The sequence below is a fragment of the Protopterus annectens genome, chromosome 12.part0 (genome assembly GCF_019279795.1).
Source record: "Protopterus annectens isolate FY-2018-M chromosome 12.part0, PAN1.0, whole genome shotgun sequence".
NCBI classification, from domain to species: Eukaryota; Metazoa; Chordata; order Ceratodontiformes; family Protopteridae; genus Protopterus; species Protopterus annectens.
This window is the reverse complement of record NC_056746.1, coordinates 332,708,307-332,723,338: the sequence shown is the minus strand read 5'-3', so window position 1 is coordinate 332,723,338 and position 15,032 is coordinate 332,708,307. Positions and strand designations below refer to the sequence as shown.

Sequence of the window (15,032 nt, the reverse complement as noted above, 5' to 3'; positions counted from 1 at the left end):
CTATCGGGAAATGAATCACAGAAACCCTGGTTTTGTGGGTTCCACTGCCTTGACGGTGGCATCTACCATTAGAATTGCCTCCTCTGCCTCTGAAGGAGTTGTCCCTAAGCAGATCTTGGAAAGGTCCCAGAGATTTGCAAAATCACATTTTCTTACAGCAACTCTGATTTCTAGAGAAAATTTGTTGAGGGGGTAGAAAACTTGATTCCTACGGCAGACAGGACCTTCCTTTCTTGTTCGCTGTGGGTAAGTATTTCTTTCACAGATGGACCAAACAAAGATGTTCCATCAAAGGAAGCATTGATGAAAGATACCTGGAAGGTCTCCACAAAGTTTCATAGCTGAATCCAGGCATGTCTCCTTATGGCAATGCCTGAATTGGCCCCCCCGTGAGGCTCCATCAGCTGCATGACAGAAGATGATCTTTTGAAATCCTCTGCAGACATCATGGACTCAAAGAGAATTTGACAATTCTTTGGTCATATCTCTCTGTAGCCTTATAAAGTGTGCCACATAGTTAAGGGACTTCAAAGTGAATGCTGCTAAGGCAAAGACTTGCTATCCAAATCTTTCCAGTGCACATTTTCTGTTTGGTGGGTGGACAGATGAGCTCTGTTCTACTAGCTCTGTTTTAGATGCTGCCGCACCACTACTGCATTTAGGGGGATTCTGCACCAGTGAGGTTTATCTTTAGGAGGGCTAGGAATCTGTCAGGTCAAAATGGTATTGCCTCAATGGAATCCAGCTCCTTCCATGCCCGGCTAGAGACCAGATCAATAAGCTCACCCAAGACGTAGATGAGCCAGAAACAAAAGCCTCCAAAAATACTGACTCCTCTGAATAAGGATTATTGGAAGAACAACCACCTTTTTCTTTAAGGATTTCTAAAATGTCTCCAAAGGTGATCATCATCAGGTAGTGATCTGGGGGAACCTTCTCTTTCCTCAAAATCAGTATCTTCCGTGAGAGATTCTGATGGGGAATTTATGTGCCTCCTCTTCCGAAGGATCTCCTCAAGGGGGGATATTCACGGGAGGTATCAGAAGAGATGAAAAGTTCCTCCATGGGGACTGACTGAATGCTAGGTGGAACTGGCTGGCCCTGTGGAACAGGCCTGATGGACTCAATTCTTTGAAACAAAGGGAGAATAGGAGGTGGATCCGAGGGTGAGACACTGGATCTCTAGAAAGAGAAAAAGCCCTTTCAACAACCTCGAAGGAAAAAGGACCAGGAGAAGCCGCGGCCATCCATACCAGGGCTGAGACTTCCAGTACAGGTAGATCATGACTCCAACTGGATCCATGGCTGGAGGAGGGAACAGGACCAGACCTGCCCAGTGCCGAGGCTCCAAGGAGCAGGGATGGATCTGAAAAGATCAGAATGGATCCCAGGGCCTAAGGGACCGACACCAACCCCTCAGCTCCAGGAACAATTTTGATCCCAAGGAATAGAAGGAGAATTGATCAGGGATGCTATTAGAGTTGAGGAAGTAATTCTCTTTGGATCCTCTTTGGATCCAGCTCGAACTCGGAGCTGTCAAATCCTGGTGCTCTGAAACCAAAGGACATATGGGAGAAAGAGATAGCACTGTGTGAGCAGTGACCGAAAGACTCACGGATCCAGCAGACACCCATCTGGATCTGAGCTCTGAGAAAATTTTGCCTCATCCTATCCATATCCACTTCAGAAAGACTTCTAGAGGACCTTGGTGGATGATGATGTTGAATGGGGCCTAGAATGCTTTTTAAGAGTTTTTGGGGAATGGAGCCTAGGGGAGACTGGATCCAAAAAAAACTCTGATGAACGAGCTCTGGGAGTGTATGATGTACTATGTTTCAGATCCAAGGACTTGGGACCATAACCTGTGCTGTAGGGCTTGCTAATACAATAATCAGATCCGAAGTTTTAGGATCCCAAGCTTTTAGATCCAGAATGCATACTTTTCGGTCTAAAGAAGCCGGATCTCATACTATTGAAACTTTAGGTAGTGGTTCTGAAGAAGTCCTGAAGGACTCCGAAGGTGAATGTTTTCTGTGCTCCAGAGGAGCTTTGAAGGTTTTACTGGGATTTAAGCCAACTGAAGAAGATGTAGTTGAGGAAAGAAGTAGACCCTTAAGTACAAGTTTGCTGTGTCTGTCAGCTAAAGGCCTTGTATTGAAGGCTGCACATATTGAGCAGCTCCAAGTCGATACATGTATTCTTTGTACGCATCAGAGTTAGGGATTTTATGCCCACAAGAAGTGCATGTTTATAAAGCTGTCAGCTTGCCAGCCAAGGCAGTAGAAGGAAAGGATGACAGAAACATAAGAAAACAAGACCCCTTAAAAAAATACCAGGAATGGTAATTAAGAATTACCCTGTAAAAAGGGTAGGAAGGTGAGAATGGATACAGAAAGAAAAAAATTTACCAACTATGGTAACTTAAGAGATTATTATAAGAATATACTTTACTACTCTTCTGATGCAGAAAAAGAAACTGGAAACTAAGAGGGAGGTTATAGTAATAGAAGACGGAAATTTCAGATAAGAAAGTTAAACTTTCACTTACAAAAACAGTTAAACTTGACAAAACGCTGCAGGAGAAGGACCCTAAATCTAAGCATGATGGGGGTAAGAGAGATTTGGGATACTGAGGATGAACTAAGACATTTTGAGTAGAGGGAGGAGCTTGAGAGTTGGAGCCAAAGTCTGAAGTATGCTGCTGAGTCGGATTAGATCAGTAACCCATTTGTTGAGGAAGAATGAAAAAGACAACATCAGATCCAATGGCAAATTTTCCTTTAAGAAATATGTCCTTAATAAAAAGGCAAAAGTAATGAGGCAAATGGGACTTGAGTAACATATTCTAACAAACTTATTCAAGTCCATCATATAGACACTCCAAGCACAATACCCTTTTCTGTATCTACATCTCAACAGATATAAATTCCCTAAATGTTTGCGAGAAACTTTTCTAAAGCAATACTATCCATAAGAAATGTTCCTTGCCAGTGATAGATGATGTTATCACCTTATAAAGGGATAATTTATATTTGGCTTTTCAAGCCGTGAAGGTTGATGTACTGTGAGCTGTTCACGGTCTTAGAACATCTGGTCCACTACATGTAGATTCCTTTTAATAAAACGGTTACCAGGAAGAGATTTGTCATGCAACTTGTTATAAGATGGGGGAATAAACCATAGTATTTTGTTACATGTGCAAAGTCACTATGTTTAAAAGCCATGTAGATGACTAGAAGGGTACAACCAAATAACATCACAATAAAAAAAGTTAGTGTTTCTGGATGTTTTTGTTCTTGAATAAAGTTTGGGTAAATTATGACTTGACAGATTTGGCAATTATTAAGGCATAGCTGCATTCAGGGTTTTGTAAAATCCAACCAACATCAAGAGTGATGTTAACTATCAGATGAGAAAAGAAGAAGTATCTGACTAAGTCCAAAGAGTGAATGAAGGCTATGGAATGAAGGGGGATAAAGAAAAGTGATGCAAATAAAATCTACACACACTGTAAACAAAACCTATTTACGGACTCCAACAGCAATAAAGTCATATTATTGCGTACTGAAAATGCCATCAAACTAAACTCTTGCTTTCATTTGGAAGTAAAAGCTTTCTTTTCTCTAAAAGCTTTCCTTGGATCCTGAAACACATACCTATTTTTCAAGTTGCTGTCCAGGTCATTATTTACCTCCATATCAAGAAATACTTCCAGATGATACACAGTGATCACCCAATATAGTCCCCCCCTACCTATTGCATATCAGATCTACACAATCTTCAACTTCACCCTCTCCTTATTGCTAACGCTCCCAAAGCCTGATTAAAGTACATCTGTTGCTGGGGGTCTTTTTCATGTACTTAGAATACAAAACGCTTTTATTAAGTCATCCTTACTTATCTACCCTCCAGCCTTAAATAAAGTTTTTTTCCTACACACAGCATGCTCCTTTTTGAAAGGTACCATATAACTGTCTGAGCTTTGTGGTATCTAAAGGTTTCAGTACTTTCATACATCTTCTTTCAGGTTACATAAAGGGAAGTTCCTCATTTTTTCTTCATTTCGACTGGCTTTGTACCATGTTTTGACCAATCCAAGTCACCTGCACCTTCAAGTATGTATTTATAGAGAAGCTACTCCCAGAACTGACCTCAGTATTCCAAAGACTTTGCCTCTGCTGTGTAGCACCACTTCTCTTCGACTTGTAGTCTCATTACGTGCACCGACATTCTTCCAACAGATAATGCAGTGTATTTCCCAGATTCTTTTCCTAACTTGTGACTGTTGGCTTTCTTTCTACATCATACAGGCTCTTGAATGCCAAAAGCATGACTTTTATTTATTTTTAAATATTTTAACCATTTATTTTAGGTAGTTGTAAACCAAGCATGTTTGAGCTCAGCTCAGACAAAAAAAGGAAACAAGAGTACAAGTAAAGAAAAAAAAAAGATACTCAAACACATTAAAAAAGAACACCACTCAAAAAAAATGTACAATATAAACTGGAAGGCAAATAAATGAAATGAAAAATATTAGGATACATGAAAAGGACAAGCAGATGGGTGAGAGCTAAAGCCTCGAGTGTGTAGAGTGTCCTGGGCATATGTAATCCTTTGCCTTTGCATTAATTCTATGGTACTACTTGAACGTTAAATGATTCTGCAATCTCACACCAAATTACAACTGTCACTATTACAAAAATAATCTTTCACATGTACCATGCCTCTTATAAACGTCCATGTCTTCCTGGACTATCTATACTGCAACAGAGCTTTGCATTACCCTAGAGACGCTTTCTTCTATCTTCCCAGTATCCCACCTGCACCATCAATAAAACAGGCTAAATGACTAGTCCTGGAACAATCTTCAGTAGCATCTTGTTCTCATCCTCCACTAGACTAATTCTGTGTGTTGTTGCTACACTTTGTTGTTGTGTCTTTCGGCTTTTCCCGGTTAGGGGTCGCCACAGCGGAACTCCGGTCCGCTAATGATTGGCAGTTGATTTTTACGTACCGAGTTGCCAGCCCTGACGCACAACCTTCAATGAAGGAACGCCCATTCATGCATGTCTTCACGCAGAAGATGCTCTAGCTGAGAGTCGAACCGGACAGTGTCTTACTGTGAGGCGACAACGCTACCGCAGCACCACCACTACCTGCTTTATTCACACATCTGAAAGAATCGATGGAATAAAAATCTAAGCCCCACTCCAAAGCAATTCAGTTAGAATATTTAGATACATTTGCCAGTATCTTCTTACCACAGATAGATAGTGTTGTCTCAGATCCTGAGCTCAAATGATTATAGGTACTCCACAATCTTTTCTCAAAGGTTGACTCAATTTTCCTTCACAGCTAGAGACAGCAATTCACTTGCAGTCTTCACCACATTTACTGATATCACTGGGAAAAGGGATGACAGATATTAGCTACTACACACACTATTCCTGGGTCAAGTAAACTATATGAATAAACAAGGGATTCAAAGGGGTGGTGACACCACCCACAGTTCTGACAGCATTCTGAACGTAAATCCAGCATCATCTCAAAGCTATAACATTCCATAGTTATGTGAACTTTTCCAATATACATTTTTCAGAAAAGAACTCTCTCCTTTTTCCCCCATGTCTCTCTATATCTGTTCAGGTTAGTCAACTTTAGTCCCCCCACTTTCAAGTTTCTGTTTCTAAGAATGCAAAACAAATCCAATAATGCTGTGGTCTTGCCAATCGTCTGACCTTACTCTACACATTCATTAACTACACGTTCCAATGACTACTTCTATTCCTTCATCCTGGGTTTGACTGTTCCATACAAACATGATGCTTACACTGATCTATTTGCCATCCACTACTGCAAGTAGTTGGCTATCTCAAGAATTTACCACTTTTTTAGCACAGTCTTCCTTTGATTCACTAGTACACCTGTATTCTTCAGCTTCATAGTGTCCCAATAGCTAAAGCTCAGCATGTCCTTCTAGGGTCTTTAGTTTAAAACATTTGATATGTTTTATACAGAACCATGTCACTCATTCCAAATAATTTCTGGTACATAATCTACAAAATGGCAAATCATGTCAGGAGGCGTCTTAACAGCAAATGGCAAAGCAGAGCAGGATATAGGTTGGTTTGAGCAACTGAACATCACAAACAAAAGTATGCTCCACCCCATTATCCATGGAAAATATCGTAGTCCTTAAAAAAATGTCTTCTATCAGGTTGCCTTGTATCAAGATCAGCGAGACCCTAATATTTTGTCTGAAATGAGATTAACTTAGAGAACCTCAAAAAAAAAAAATGGGTTAATAGTACAAGCCATGTATACCAATTCAACAGTCCACAATCATGGATCTCTCTCTGCTTTTAGATTTCAAAGAAATGTTATTGTCATTAAGGACCACACAAGTGCAGCCTAAACGAAATTACAAATATCAGCTCATGAGAGAAATGCAGTGCAAATAACGTAGATACAGCAGTGTCAAAGAATAACGTAAGACAGAAAATAACACATATGACACTTTAGAGATTATGTTTCCTTTCCATTGCAAAATTGTCAAAGATAACGGTTATCTATCTACTGATTACAGCAGTCACTGAACCAGCATGTTTTGGAGAGAGGGGAGAAACTGACGTACCCAAGAAAACCTAGCAGACAAAGAGAACACGCAAACTTCAAAAAGACGCTAATCATAAATCAGAACTGAGCTCTGTCCCCATGAAGCTGAGAGGCTAAAGATTTTACAACTGGGCACTATACTCTCCACTGTGGTTCCTCTTAAAAAAAGTTGAAAACAACTTTAAAAGGATTCCTGCTTCAGTAAATTTAACTCAATTGATAAGGAGTTTTAGCTGGTGTGTTGTAGTACACCAACAAGACTTTCTGGATAAGGAAACACTGGTGTCATCTGCTACCTTAACCTACCAAAGATTCACTTTACCACCATAATGCACCACATGCATTGAATAAAGCTATGTTTTAGATAACGGTTCAAGGTGAATTCTCTCTCCGATTCTACAAGTGAAAACGAATGTGCCTACAACTTGCCGAAACTCCCACACCAGTGCATTTATTTACAGCCCTATATCAGCTCTTCTGTTAACCGTCTGAGCCTAACTCCCCCATGTCAGTGTAAACAATTGGAACCAGATTATTAATATATCTGTCTGCAAAGTGTGAGATAAGAATGTGCAACAAGGACTGTTTATAACACTACATGTTGGTTCTACAGACACACACACACACACACACACACACACACACACACACACACACACACACACACACACACACACACACACACACACACACACACACACACACACACACACACACACACACACACACACAAAGTCGCAGTTTAGATCACATATTCCAAAGACATGCATCTGGAGTGTTTCTCCCTGGGCCTCTGCTGAAAATAGGCTCTGTCCTAGTTGGACTTTCCCAGTCAACAAATGTTAAATAAATAAAAATAAATAAAATAACATTTAGGAGAAAGTGCTAACTACAGAGTTTATGGGGTGACTGCATCCTAAATCAAACAATAAATTAATACTTACACAAAGTGCAATATTAAGTGACTTAATAGTGTGCTATACCTTTTCAAAGGTTCGCCCAATAGCATGTTCCAAGGATAAATCCTCAACTTCCAAAGCTGGGTTGTAACGTTTCAGCTCCTTCAGACAGGCATTCATGATGTCTAATATTGACGCCTGGATGGCTACCATGGCAGGAGTCAGAGACGCATGCAATTCTACAACCTCGGGTTTGTGTTGCTCCAGGAATGAGTTCACAGACACATGAAATCTAAATTGAAATGAAAATAATCAAAACAGAGATAACAAAATCTCTCCGGTATTAATGGCTAATAATTTCATATATTTAATTGCATGCTCTGTTCATTTTAACCTTGTGATGATACATTTTGCATTGTACATTGTAAGTGAAAGTCAGTTCTGCAAGAAATATCTTCCATTCAAGTTCCATTACCAAAGCATAATACAAGTTATGGGTATTAATCACAATGCTGGACCAATGAGCACAGTTCTGGCTATAGCAGCCCAAATGACTAAGTTCTGTAATTACAATTCCTTGGCGCAAAAAGATTTCTCTCAGATTACCCCTTTACGACTATCTTTTAATGTGCTGCTGCCTTCTGCAAGTCCACTTCTGCAGTAAAGAAAAAAAATAATAAAAAGAAAGGATACTTAAGGCATGTAGATGGGGAGTGGGCTATTTTTGCAATTAAGAGTTTTTGTATCCGATATCCTAGAGCTCTGAGTGCAGATATTACTAGGACAGAGTCCTCATTTCAGAGTCCCAACGTAGCATCTTTAAGCCAAAACATATGTGCAACTTATAATTCTCTGCAAAATGCAAAGGCAGCCAACGCTGTAGCATTGAGGGATAATGCTTTGACTATGACTCGAGTGACCAGAGTCTGATTAGTAGCTCAATTGTTTGAGGAGCTGGCAGGAAATGAAATGCAAACTCAGTCTGGAGAGGGGGAGCCATGCACCCAAGTTCACCTCTGGAGGCATACACTGGACACTGTCATTACGGGGAAATAAGAAGGGGGGGGGAGTATTAGCCGAATTGCAAAAGTGGTGATATAATGCACCAACATATCTCCACTGCACATCTGTCCCCAGTAATTCAGTACATGCCCAAGGATGGAAGTGGAAATGTCAGAGCATAATAAAAACATACTCCTACGTAGGAGGATCACACTGCCCCCAGTGACCACAATCTCCTCACTGGCCCGAGACATGGTCAGACAGAGCCTCAGGAAGGCTAAGGGGAATCTTGTAAATTCAGTGAAAAAGGAAAGGAGCTTGGGGCAGTTTGAACAAAGTGCAAAGGTGTTGAGGTAAAATCAAGTAGCAGATGTGTAAATATCAAGTGAAGCATTTTAGGGAAAAACATACTTTAAAAAGGCTTTACATCATCTTGCCATACTTAGCACCAAAGGCTGCAATACAGCTAGAAAGACACTTGGACAGGCATTACCTGGTATTTTTTTTTCCAACTTTGTACCTGATGGTGATGGAAACAAGCAGTTGGCCATCTTTTCTGATGGGCTTTGCTTTGTGTACATGAAAAAAAACTGTCTGTGTAAATCCTTACAATGAAGGCGGTGGGCTTCCTTTTTTTCTTTTTTAAACACCTTTAAATTATTATTTAAGGCTTAGGCAAACATACATTAACAGAAAAGAAAAAAAAAAACATTTTAAAGTTTCTTTCCATTTAAATACAATATACACCACATATATTTTCTTTGCTACTATCATCAGTCCAACATTACTAAAAAATTGTTGAATTCCTGCCTTCACTTACCTCAATCCATATGTTCATAGGTTGGTACTAGGCTATCAGCCCTAGGGCCTATACAAGCCTATCCATAACAAATCCCTGGCTATTTCTTCCCACAGTATTTACTTCCCTGGACCACTGTTTAGCAGGGCAACTGACGTGATCCCTGGGGTGAATTTTCTATCTCCCATCCATTCATCAAGGTTCCTTTTGAAGAGGGCCAAAGAGGTGCTCGGCTTGACATGTATGGGCAGTCTATTCTAGAGTCTCTGGGTCAGGAACCTATCCCTCCAGCATGTTTTGCTCATTGCGATGACAAGGTTTAGAAGCATGCATCTCTGAGGGATTGGGATTTCGTTAAGTGTAGCATGTCCAACAGCTCTAGGTTTAACATGGCCTTGTATGTTAAGCAGAGATCACCTCTGAGTAGACGATATGCGACAAGAGTATAGCTGGAGTTTTTTTAGACGGTCAGCATAGGGCATCTGCTTTAGGTCTGTGATTCTTTTAGTGAGGTATTTCTGCGGCCTTTCCAGTTTTTGCAGATGTCTTGAGAGGTACATACCAAACAGGGTGTTGTATTCTATAATGGGTCTAATGAGGGATGAGTACAGTGGGACAATGACCTTTTTTCTGGATGAAAAGCCCTTAGTGATGAGGTGTGCCACATAGAAGGATTTCTTGACTGTTGTGACGATGTGGTTATCGAAGGTGAGACTACTGTCCACCTGTGTTCCTAAATTTCTTATCACACTTTCGGTGTTTAGTGTACTGCCACCTATGTGGTAATTCACGGTTACATGTTGTTTTCCCAAAGGATCTGTTTCTGTAAGACCCTTTTGTACAATATCCACATCATTTGGGGATTCAATAATGGCTCTCAGTTTGCAGTCATCTGCGAACTTTCTTAGCCAGAGTCCCTTAGTGTTGGCCTATATTTCAGAGAAGTAGATGCCAAACAAGAGTGGTCCCAGGACTGAACCCTGAGGTACTCCACTTGTCACTTGCCTGGAGCTGGATTTGGAGTCGGCTACTTTTACTGTCTGGGTTCCGTCAGTAAGCCAGATGGCAACCCATTGAGTGACGTAGGGATTAATGCCCAGCTTAGTAAGTTTATCTATGATTCCAGAGTGGGAGATGGTGTTGAAGGCCTTGGCGAGGTCCAGATAGGCTGTGTGGACCACCTTACACTTGTCCATGTCTCTGGAGACTGATTCAAAGAAGTCACTCGGGTTCAGGAGACAAGATCGGCCCTTCACGAACCCAAACTGCGTGGGGGTCCAGTGTTTGAATTTGCCAATGTCATTGTTTATAAGTTCCATGATAATACGTTCCCAAGGCCTTGCAGATCAGGCTCATCAGACTGATCCTTCTGATTATTATTATGCATGCATTGTTTCCAGAATTTCCATTTGCTTTCATGTTATTTGCTCCTTCCCTTTTCTAAAGATCCCTCTTCCAGTTCTTTTTATCTCTTTTATAATATTCAATACCTCAAATACAGTTGGTGTAGACTTTCCATTTTCTATTAATTGCTTTTTTGGTAGTCAACAGAATTAAACATAAAAAAAAGTACCTCTTCCTACTTCATTTTGCTGCTTGTGCTTAGGAGTTCAACTGCATTTAGTCTGCCATATTTATTACTGCTTGTTGGCAGCCTCATTAAATAAGAGGGAGGATAGAGGAGTGGTGAGGATGCAGGGAGTAGAGGCGGTGAAGGTGGACGAGTTTAAATGCTTGGGATCAACAGTTCAGAGTAATGGTGAGTGTGGATGAGAGGTGAAGAAGAGAGTACAGGCAGGATGCAGTGGGTGGAGAAGAATGTCCAGAGTGATTTGTGACAGACGACTACCAGTAAGAGTGAAAGGGAAGGTCTACAAGACAGTAGTGAGACCAGCTATGTTATATGGGTTGGAGACAGTGGCATTGACAAAAAGGCAGGAGTCAGAGCTGGACATGGCAGAATTAAAGATGTTAAGATTTGCACTGGGTGTGGCAAGGGTGGACAGGATTAGGAACAAGTATATTAGAGGGTCAGCCCAGGTTTGGAGACAAAGCCAGAGAGGCAAGATTACATTGGTTTGGACATGTGCTGAGGAGGGATGCAGAGTATATTGGGAAAAAGATGCTAAGGATGAAGCTGCCAGGTAGCAGGAAAAGAGGAAGGCCTAAGATAAGGGTTATGAATGTGGTGAGAGAAGACATGCAGGTGGTTGGTGTGACAGAGCAAGATGCAGAGGAGAGGAAGAAATGGAAACAGATGGTTCGCTGTGGTGACCCCTAACGGGAGCAGCCGAAAGAAGAAGAAGAGGTTGGAAGCCTCATTAAATTGATGACAGCATATTACCGAATTGCTGCTTTATTTGTGCTGTCTGTTACAGTAATTGTCAGGTACTGTTTTAACGTTATCTACTGATTAACTATATGTCACTGCTGTCTGCTATAATTCATTACTGTTTAACTGCATTTTGTTGCTATTTAACTGTGTTTTTTCATACTATGTGTTCTGTTCTTTTGACTACAGGTGATTAATCTGTGCATCATTGTGAGTTTTTTTTATTGTGTTCTTAACCTTAAAATTGACTAGCATAGTCTAGATACAGGTCTGCTGCATCCAGAGCTTCAGCTGCACGGTTTTTAACCCTTTCTGAGGTATTCTAACTACACATTTTCCCTTTGCACTTGTGTTATCATCTAGTAGAACTACTCTTAGACCTCCTCCCTTTACCCTTTTAGCTCTTTCAGTTTCTGACAAGTATGGATGGACAATTTCCTACATTTTTTCCTGCCAGTCTGGTTGATAGTGGCATCCTGAGATAGTGTAGCAACTGCCTCATATATTTGGACAACCCTCTACTACCACCACCTAGGAACACAATTTGTGAGAGATGCAATTACATCAAGCACCTAGTCTCATTGCTTTCTCCCCCACAAACCAATATATCTGGCACTGAGAAGATTGGCAACACGAAAACCACACCTCAGACACCACCCACACAACACACCCACACATATGTGGAGGTCCTCAACAAAAGCATACCCAAATAAAAGAGACCTCCAAGGCATAAACGCACACGAACTCCATGGCCCACCACACCACACCACACATGGTCCACACACCTGTGTCTCCCAGCCACTAAGGCCTAAACATAAACCCAATATATTAGTCATAGGAGACTCCATTGTGAGACACACAGATGTGCCCCTTCACCAGGCTGGATAAGGAGAAAGTCATGGTTAGTTGTTTGTCGAGTGCCAGAAATCGTCACATCCCTAATGCACTCAAGTCTCTCAACAGGTACTGTTATGACTCTGTCATAGTCCATGTTGGAGTGAATGACTTGAGACGTACCTCCCTGGACTATATGAAGAGAGACATGATCAAGCTTGCTGAATATGCATCCCAGGCAGGAATGTTCCTAGGTTTAAGAAGCACTCTACTCTCACCCAGAATGATCCCTCAATACAAACAGAAAATGACTGACTTTAACAATTGGCTTAGTTTCTGGTGTCATTCCAAGGGGATCCAGTATCTGACGTCCTGGTAATGATATGACTGACAAACCACGATGCTTTGCCAGAGATGGCCTGCATCTGTCTCCCTTGGGCTTCAGGCTCCTGGCAACGTCTCTCGTCTCCCCCATAGTGCCTTTTTTAGGCAATGCCATGAGGTCAAAACTGCCAACATGAAAATGTCATCAAAACGTAAATTAAAGGTCATGCTGCTAAATGCTAGGAGTCTAAACATGAAACTGCACTAACTCCAAGCATTCTTAACCTTGGAAGAAGCTACATTTCTGCAGTCACAGAAACCTGGTTCAAAGCTGCACAGAGCACCCCAGGCATACCAGGTTACTCATCCTGCCATTCATTTGGACCCCAACCGTGGGCAGCAAAACATAAGGAGGTGGAGCTGCAATATACATAAAAGACATACACACCTCTAGGCTGGTCAAACAGTATGATGCACAGGAAACACTCCAGGTGCAGTTAACAACTGACAAGACCCCTACTCAAATCATAGCTAGCTATAGGCCTCCAACTCTGACTCAAGATGCCCACTCCAGCTATCTGGCCCTCTTCGAATCTATCAAGATTCAACCCTTTACCCAGACCCTCGGTGATTATAACTATCCAATCATAGATTGGAAGAAATACTCATGACAAAACTCAAATGCCCAGAGATTGCTTGATTTCGTCAATACAAATGCCTTGGATCAGTTGGATGACACCTCCATAAGAAGTGAAAAAATCTTGGACTTGGTATTAACCAACATGAGTAACCACTACAGCATCCCTACAGAGTCATCATCCCTGGTAGGATGCGACCAAAAAGCTGTCACTTTTGAAGTCACCATCCCCACCCCCCAGCTAGGGTCAAACAACCTGAGGGAAGGTATAAACAGCTTCACATCCTCCACCCCTCCATAGAATTGGCACAAATGTCCAAATCTACACCAAAGTACTATATGAGCATTTATATAACTGCAAGGAATCAGGAATACCAGACAAGATGAAATCCCCCTCCTCAAGGAAGAGTAAACCTGTCTGGTGGACATCTACAATAAACTCTATAATAAAAAGAAAAAAATTGCTGTCCAGGACCAAAAAGGAACAGATGCCTAATTGAAAGCAATCTCTCCTTTGCCTGAACAAGCAAATAAGAGCACTAGTGAAATCCTCCAAAGCAAACTTCGAGTCTAAACTAGCCATATCTACTATATGTCCGCAATCTCAATGGTAGCACCCAAATCTGCTCAGAAATGGAGGTCAAGGACACCACATAGACAAACACTGTAAATATAGCCAATCTGGTGGCAGACAAGTTCAATGGAAACTTCACTCCTTTGTCCCCCTACTCCCCATCAGTAAAACAGGACATCCCATGTACCTGCCCTGCTCCCCTTATCTCTAGGGAGCAAGTCATCACTGCCCTCTCAAAGGCAAAAAATACAGCCTCCATGAGACTCGATAACATCCCAGCACCATTAGGCACCCTATTCAAGCAAAGCCCGAGTACCGGCTTCGTCCCAGCCAAGTGGAGGAGAGCTACTGTCACCCCTTTGCACAAAGGTGGAGTGTCCACTGATCCAGGACTAGACCCATCAGCCTAACCAGCCTGATCAGCAAGGCCATGGAGCAGATTATCATGGATCTCATTAACAAGGATACTGGCAACCTCCACACACTTGATCTCACACAGTTTGGTTTTGTCAAGGGAAGATCATGCATGTTAAATTTGGTCAGCTTCTTTGAGACAGTCACCAAGGCCACAGACGAGGGGAAGATCGTGCACAACGCCTACCATTACCTGGCCAAAGCCTTCAATAATATTCCCCACTCGGGTATAATAAAACTCTCTCAATTAGGCATCAATCCATATGTTACTAGATGGGTAGCAAACTGCCTCACTGATGGACCCCACCTAGTCAAAATAGGGGAAGCCACCTCAAGTGGTAGACCCGTAACAACTGGTGTACCCCATGGATCAGTCTTGGGGCCTCTGCTGTTTGTGATATACTTCTCGGAGGTGCATGCCAAATATAGTGAGTTATGGCTGATCAAGGTTGCAGATGACTGCAAGCTGGGTGCTGCCATCAATTCCCCTAGTGATGTGGACATCCTCCAAGAGGGTCTCACCCAAACAAATAACTGGCGCCAGAAACAAGGCCTCAAAATGAATGCCAAAAAATGCATCATCATCCCTTTTGGGGAGCGTG

General features: G+C 41.7%; 1 protein-coding gene across 1 annotated transcript in view; it reads right to left on the bottom strand.

The window, feature by feature from the left end:
• Window positions 1–15,032, bottom strand: part of ERCC4 (ERCC excision repair 4, endonuclease catalytic subunit) — a 516,254-nt gene that overhangs the window by 398,809 nt on the left and 102,413 nt on the right. Inside the window, exon 4 of the mRNA XM_044089409.1 lies at window positions 7,599–7,806. Coding sequence (XP_043945344.1) covers window positions 7,599–7,806 — 208 coding nt within the window. The remainder of the gene's footprint in view (window positions 1–7,598; window positions 7,807–15,032) is intronic.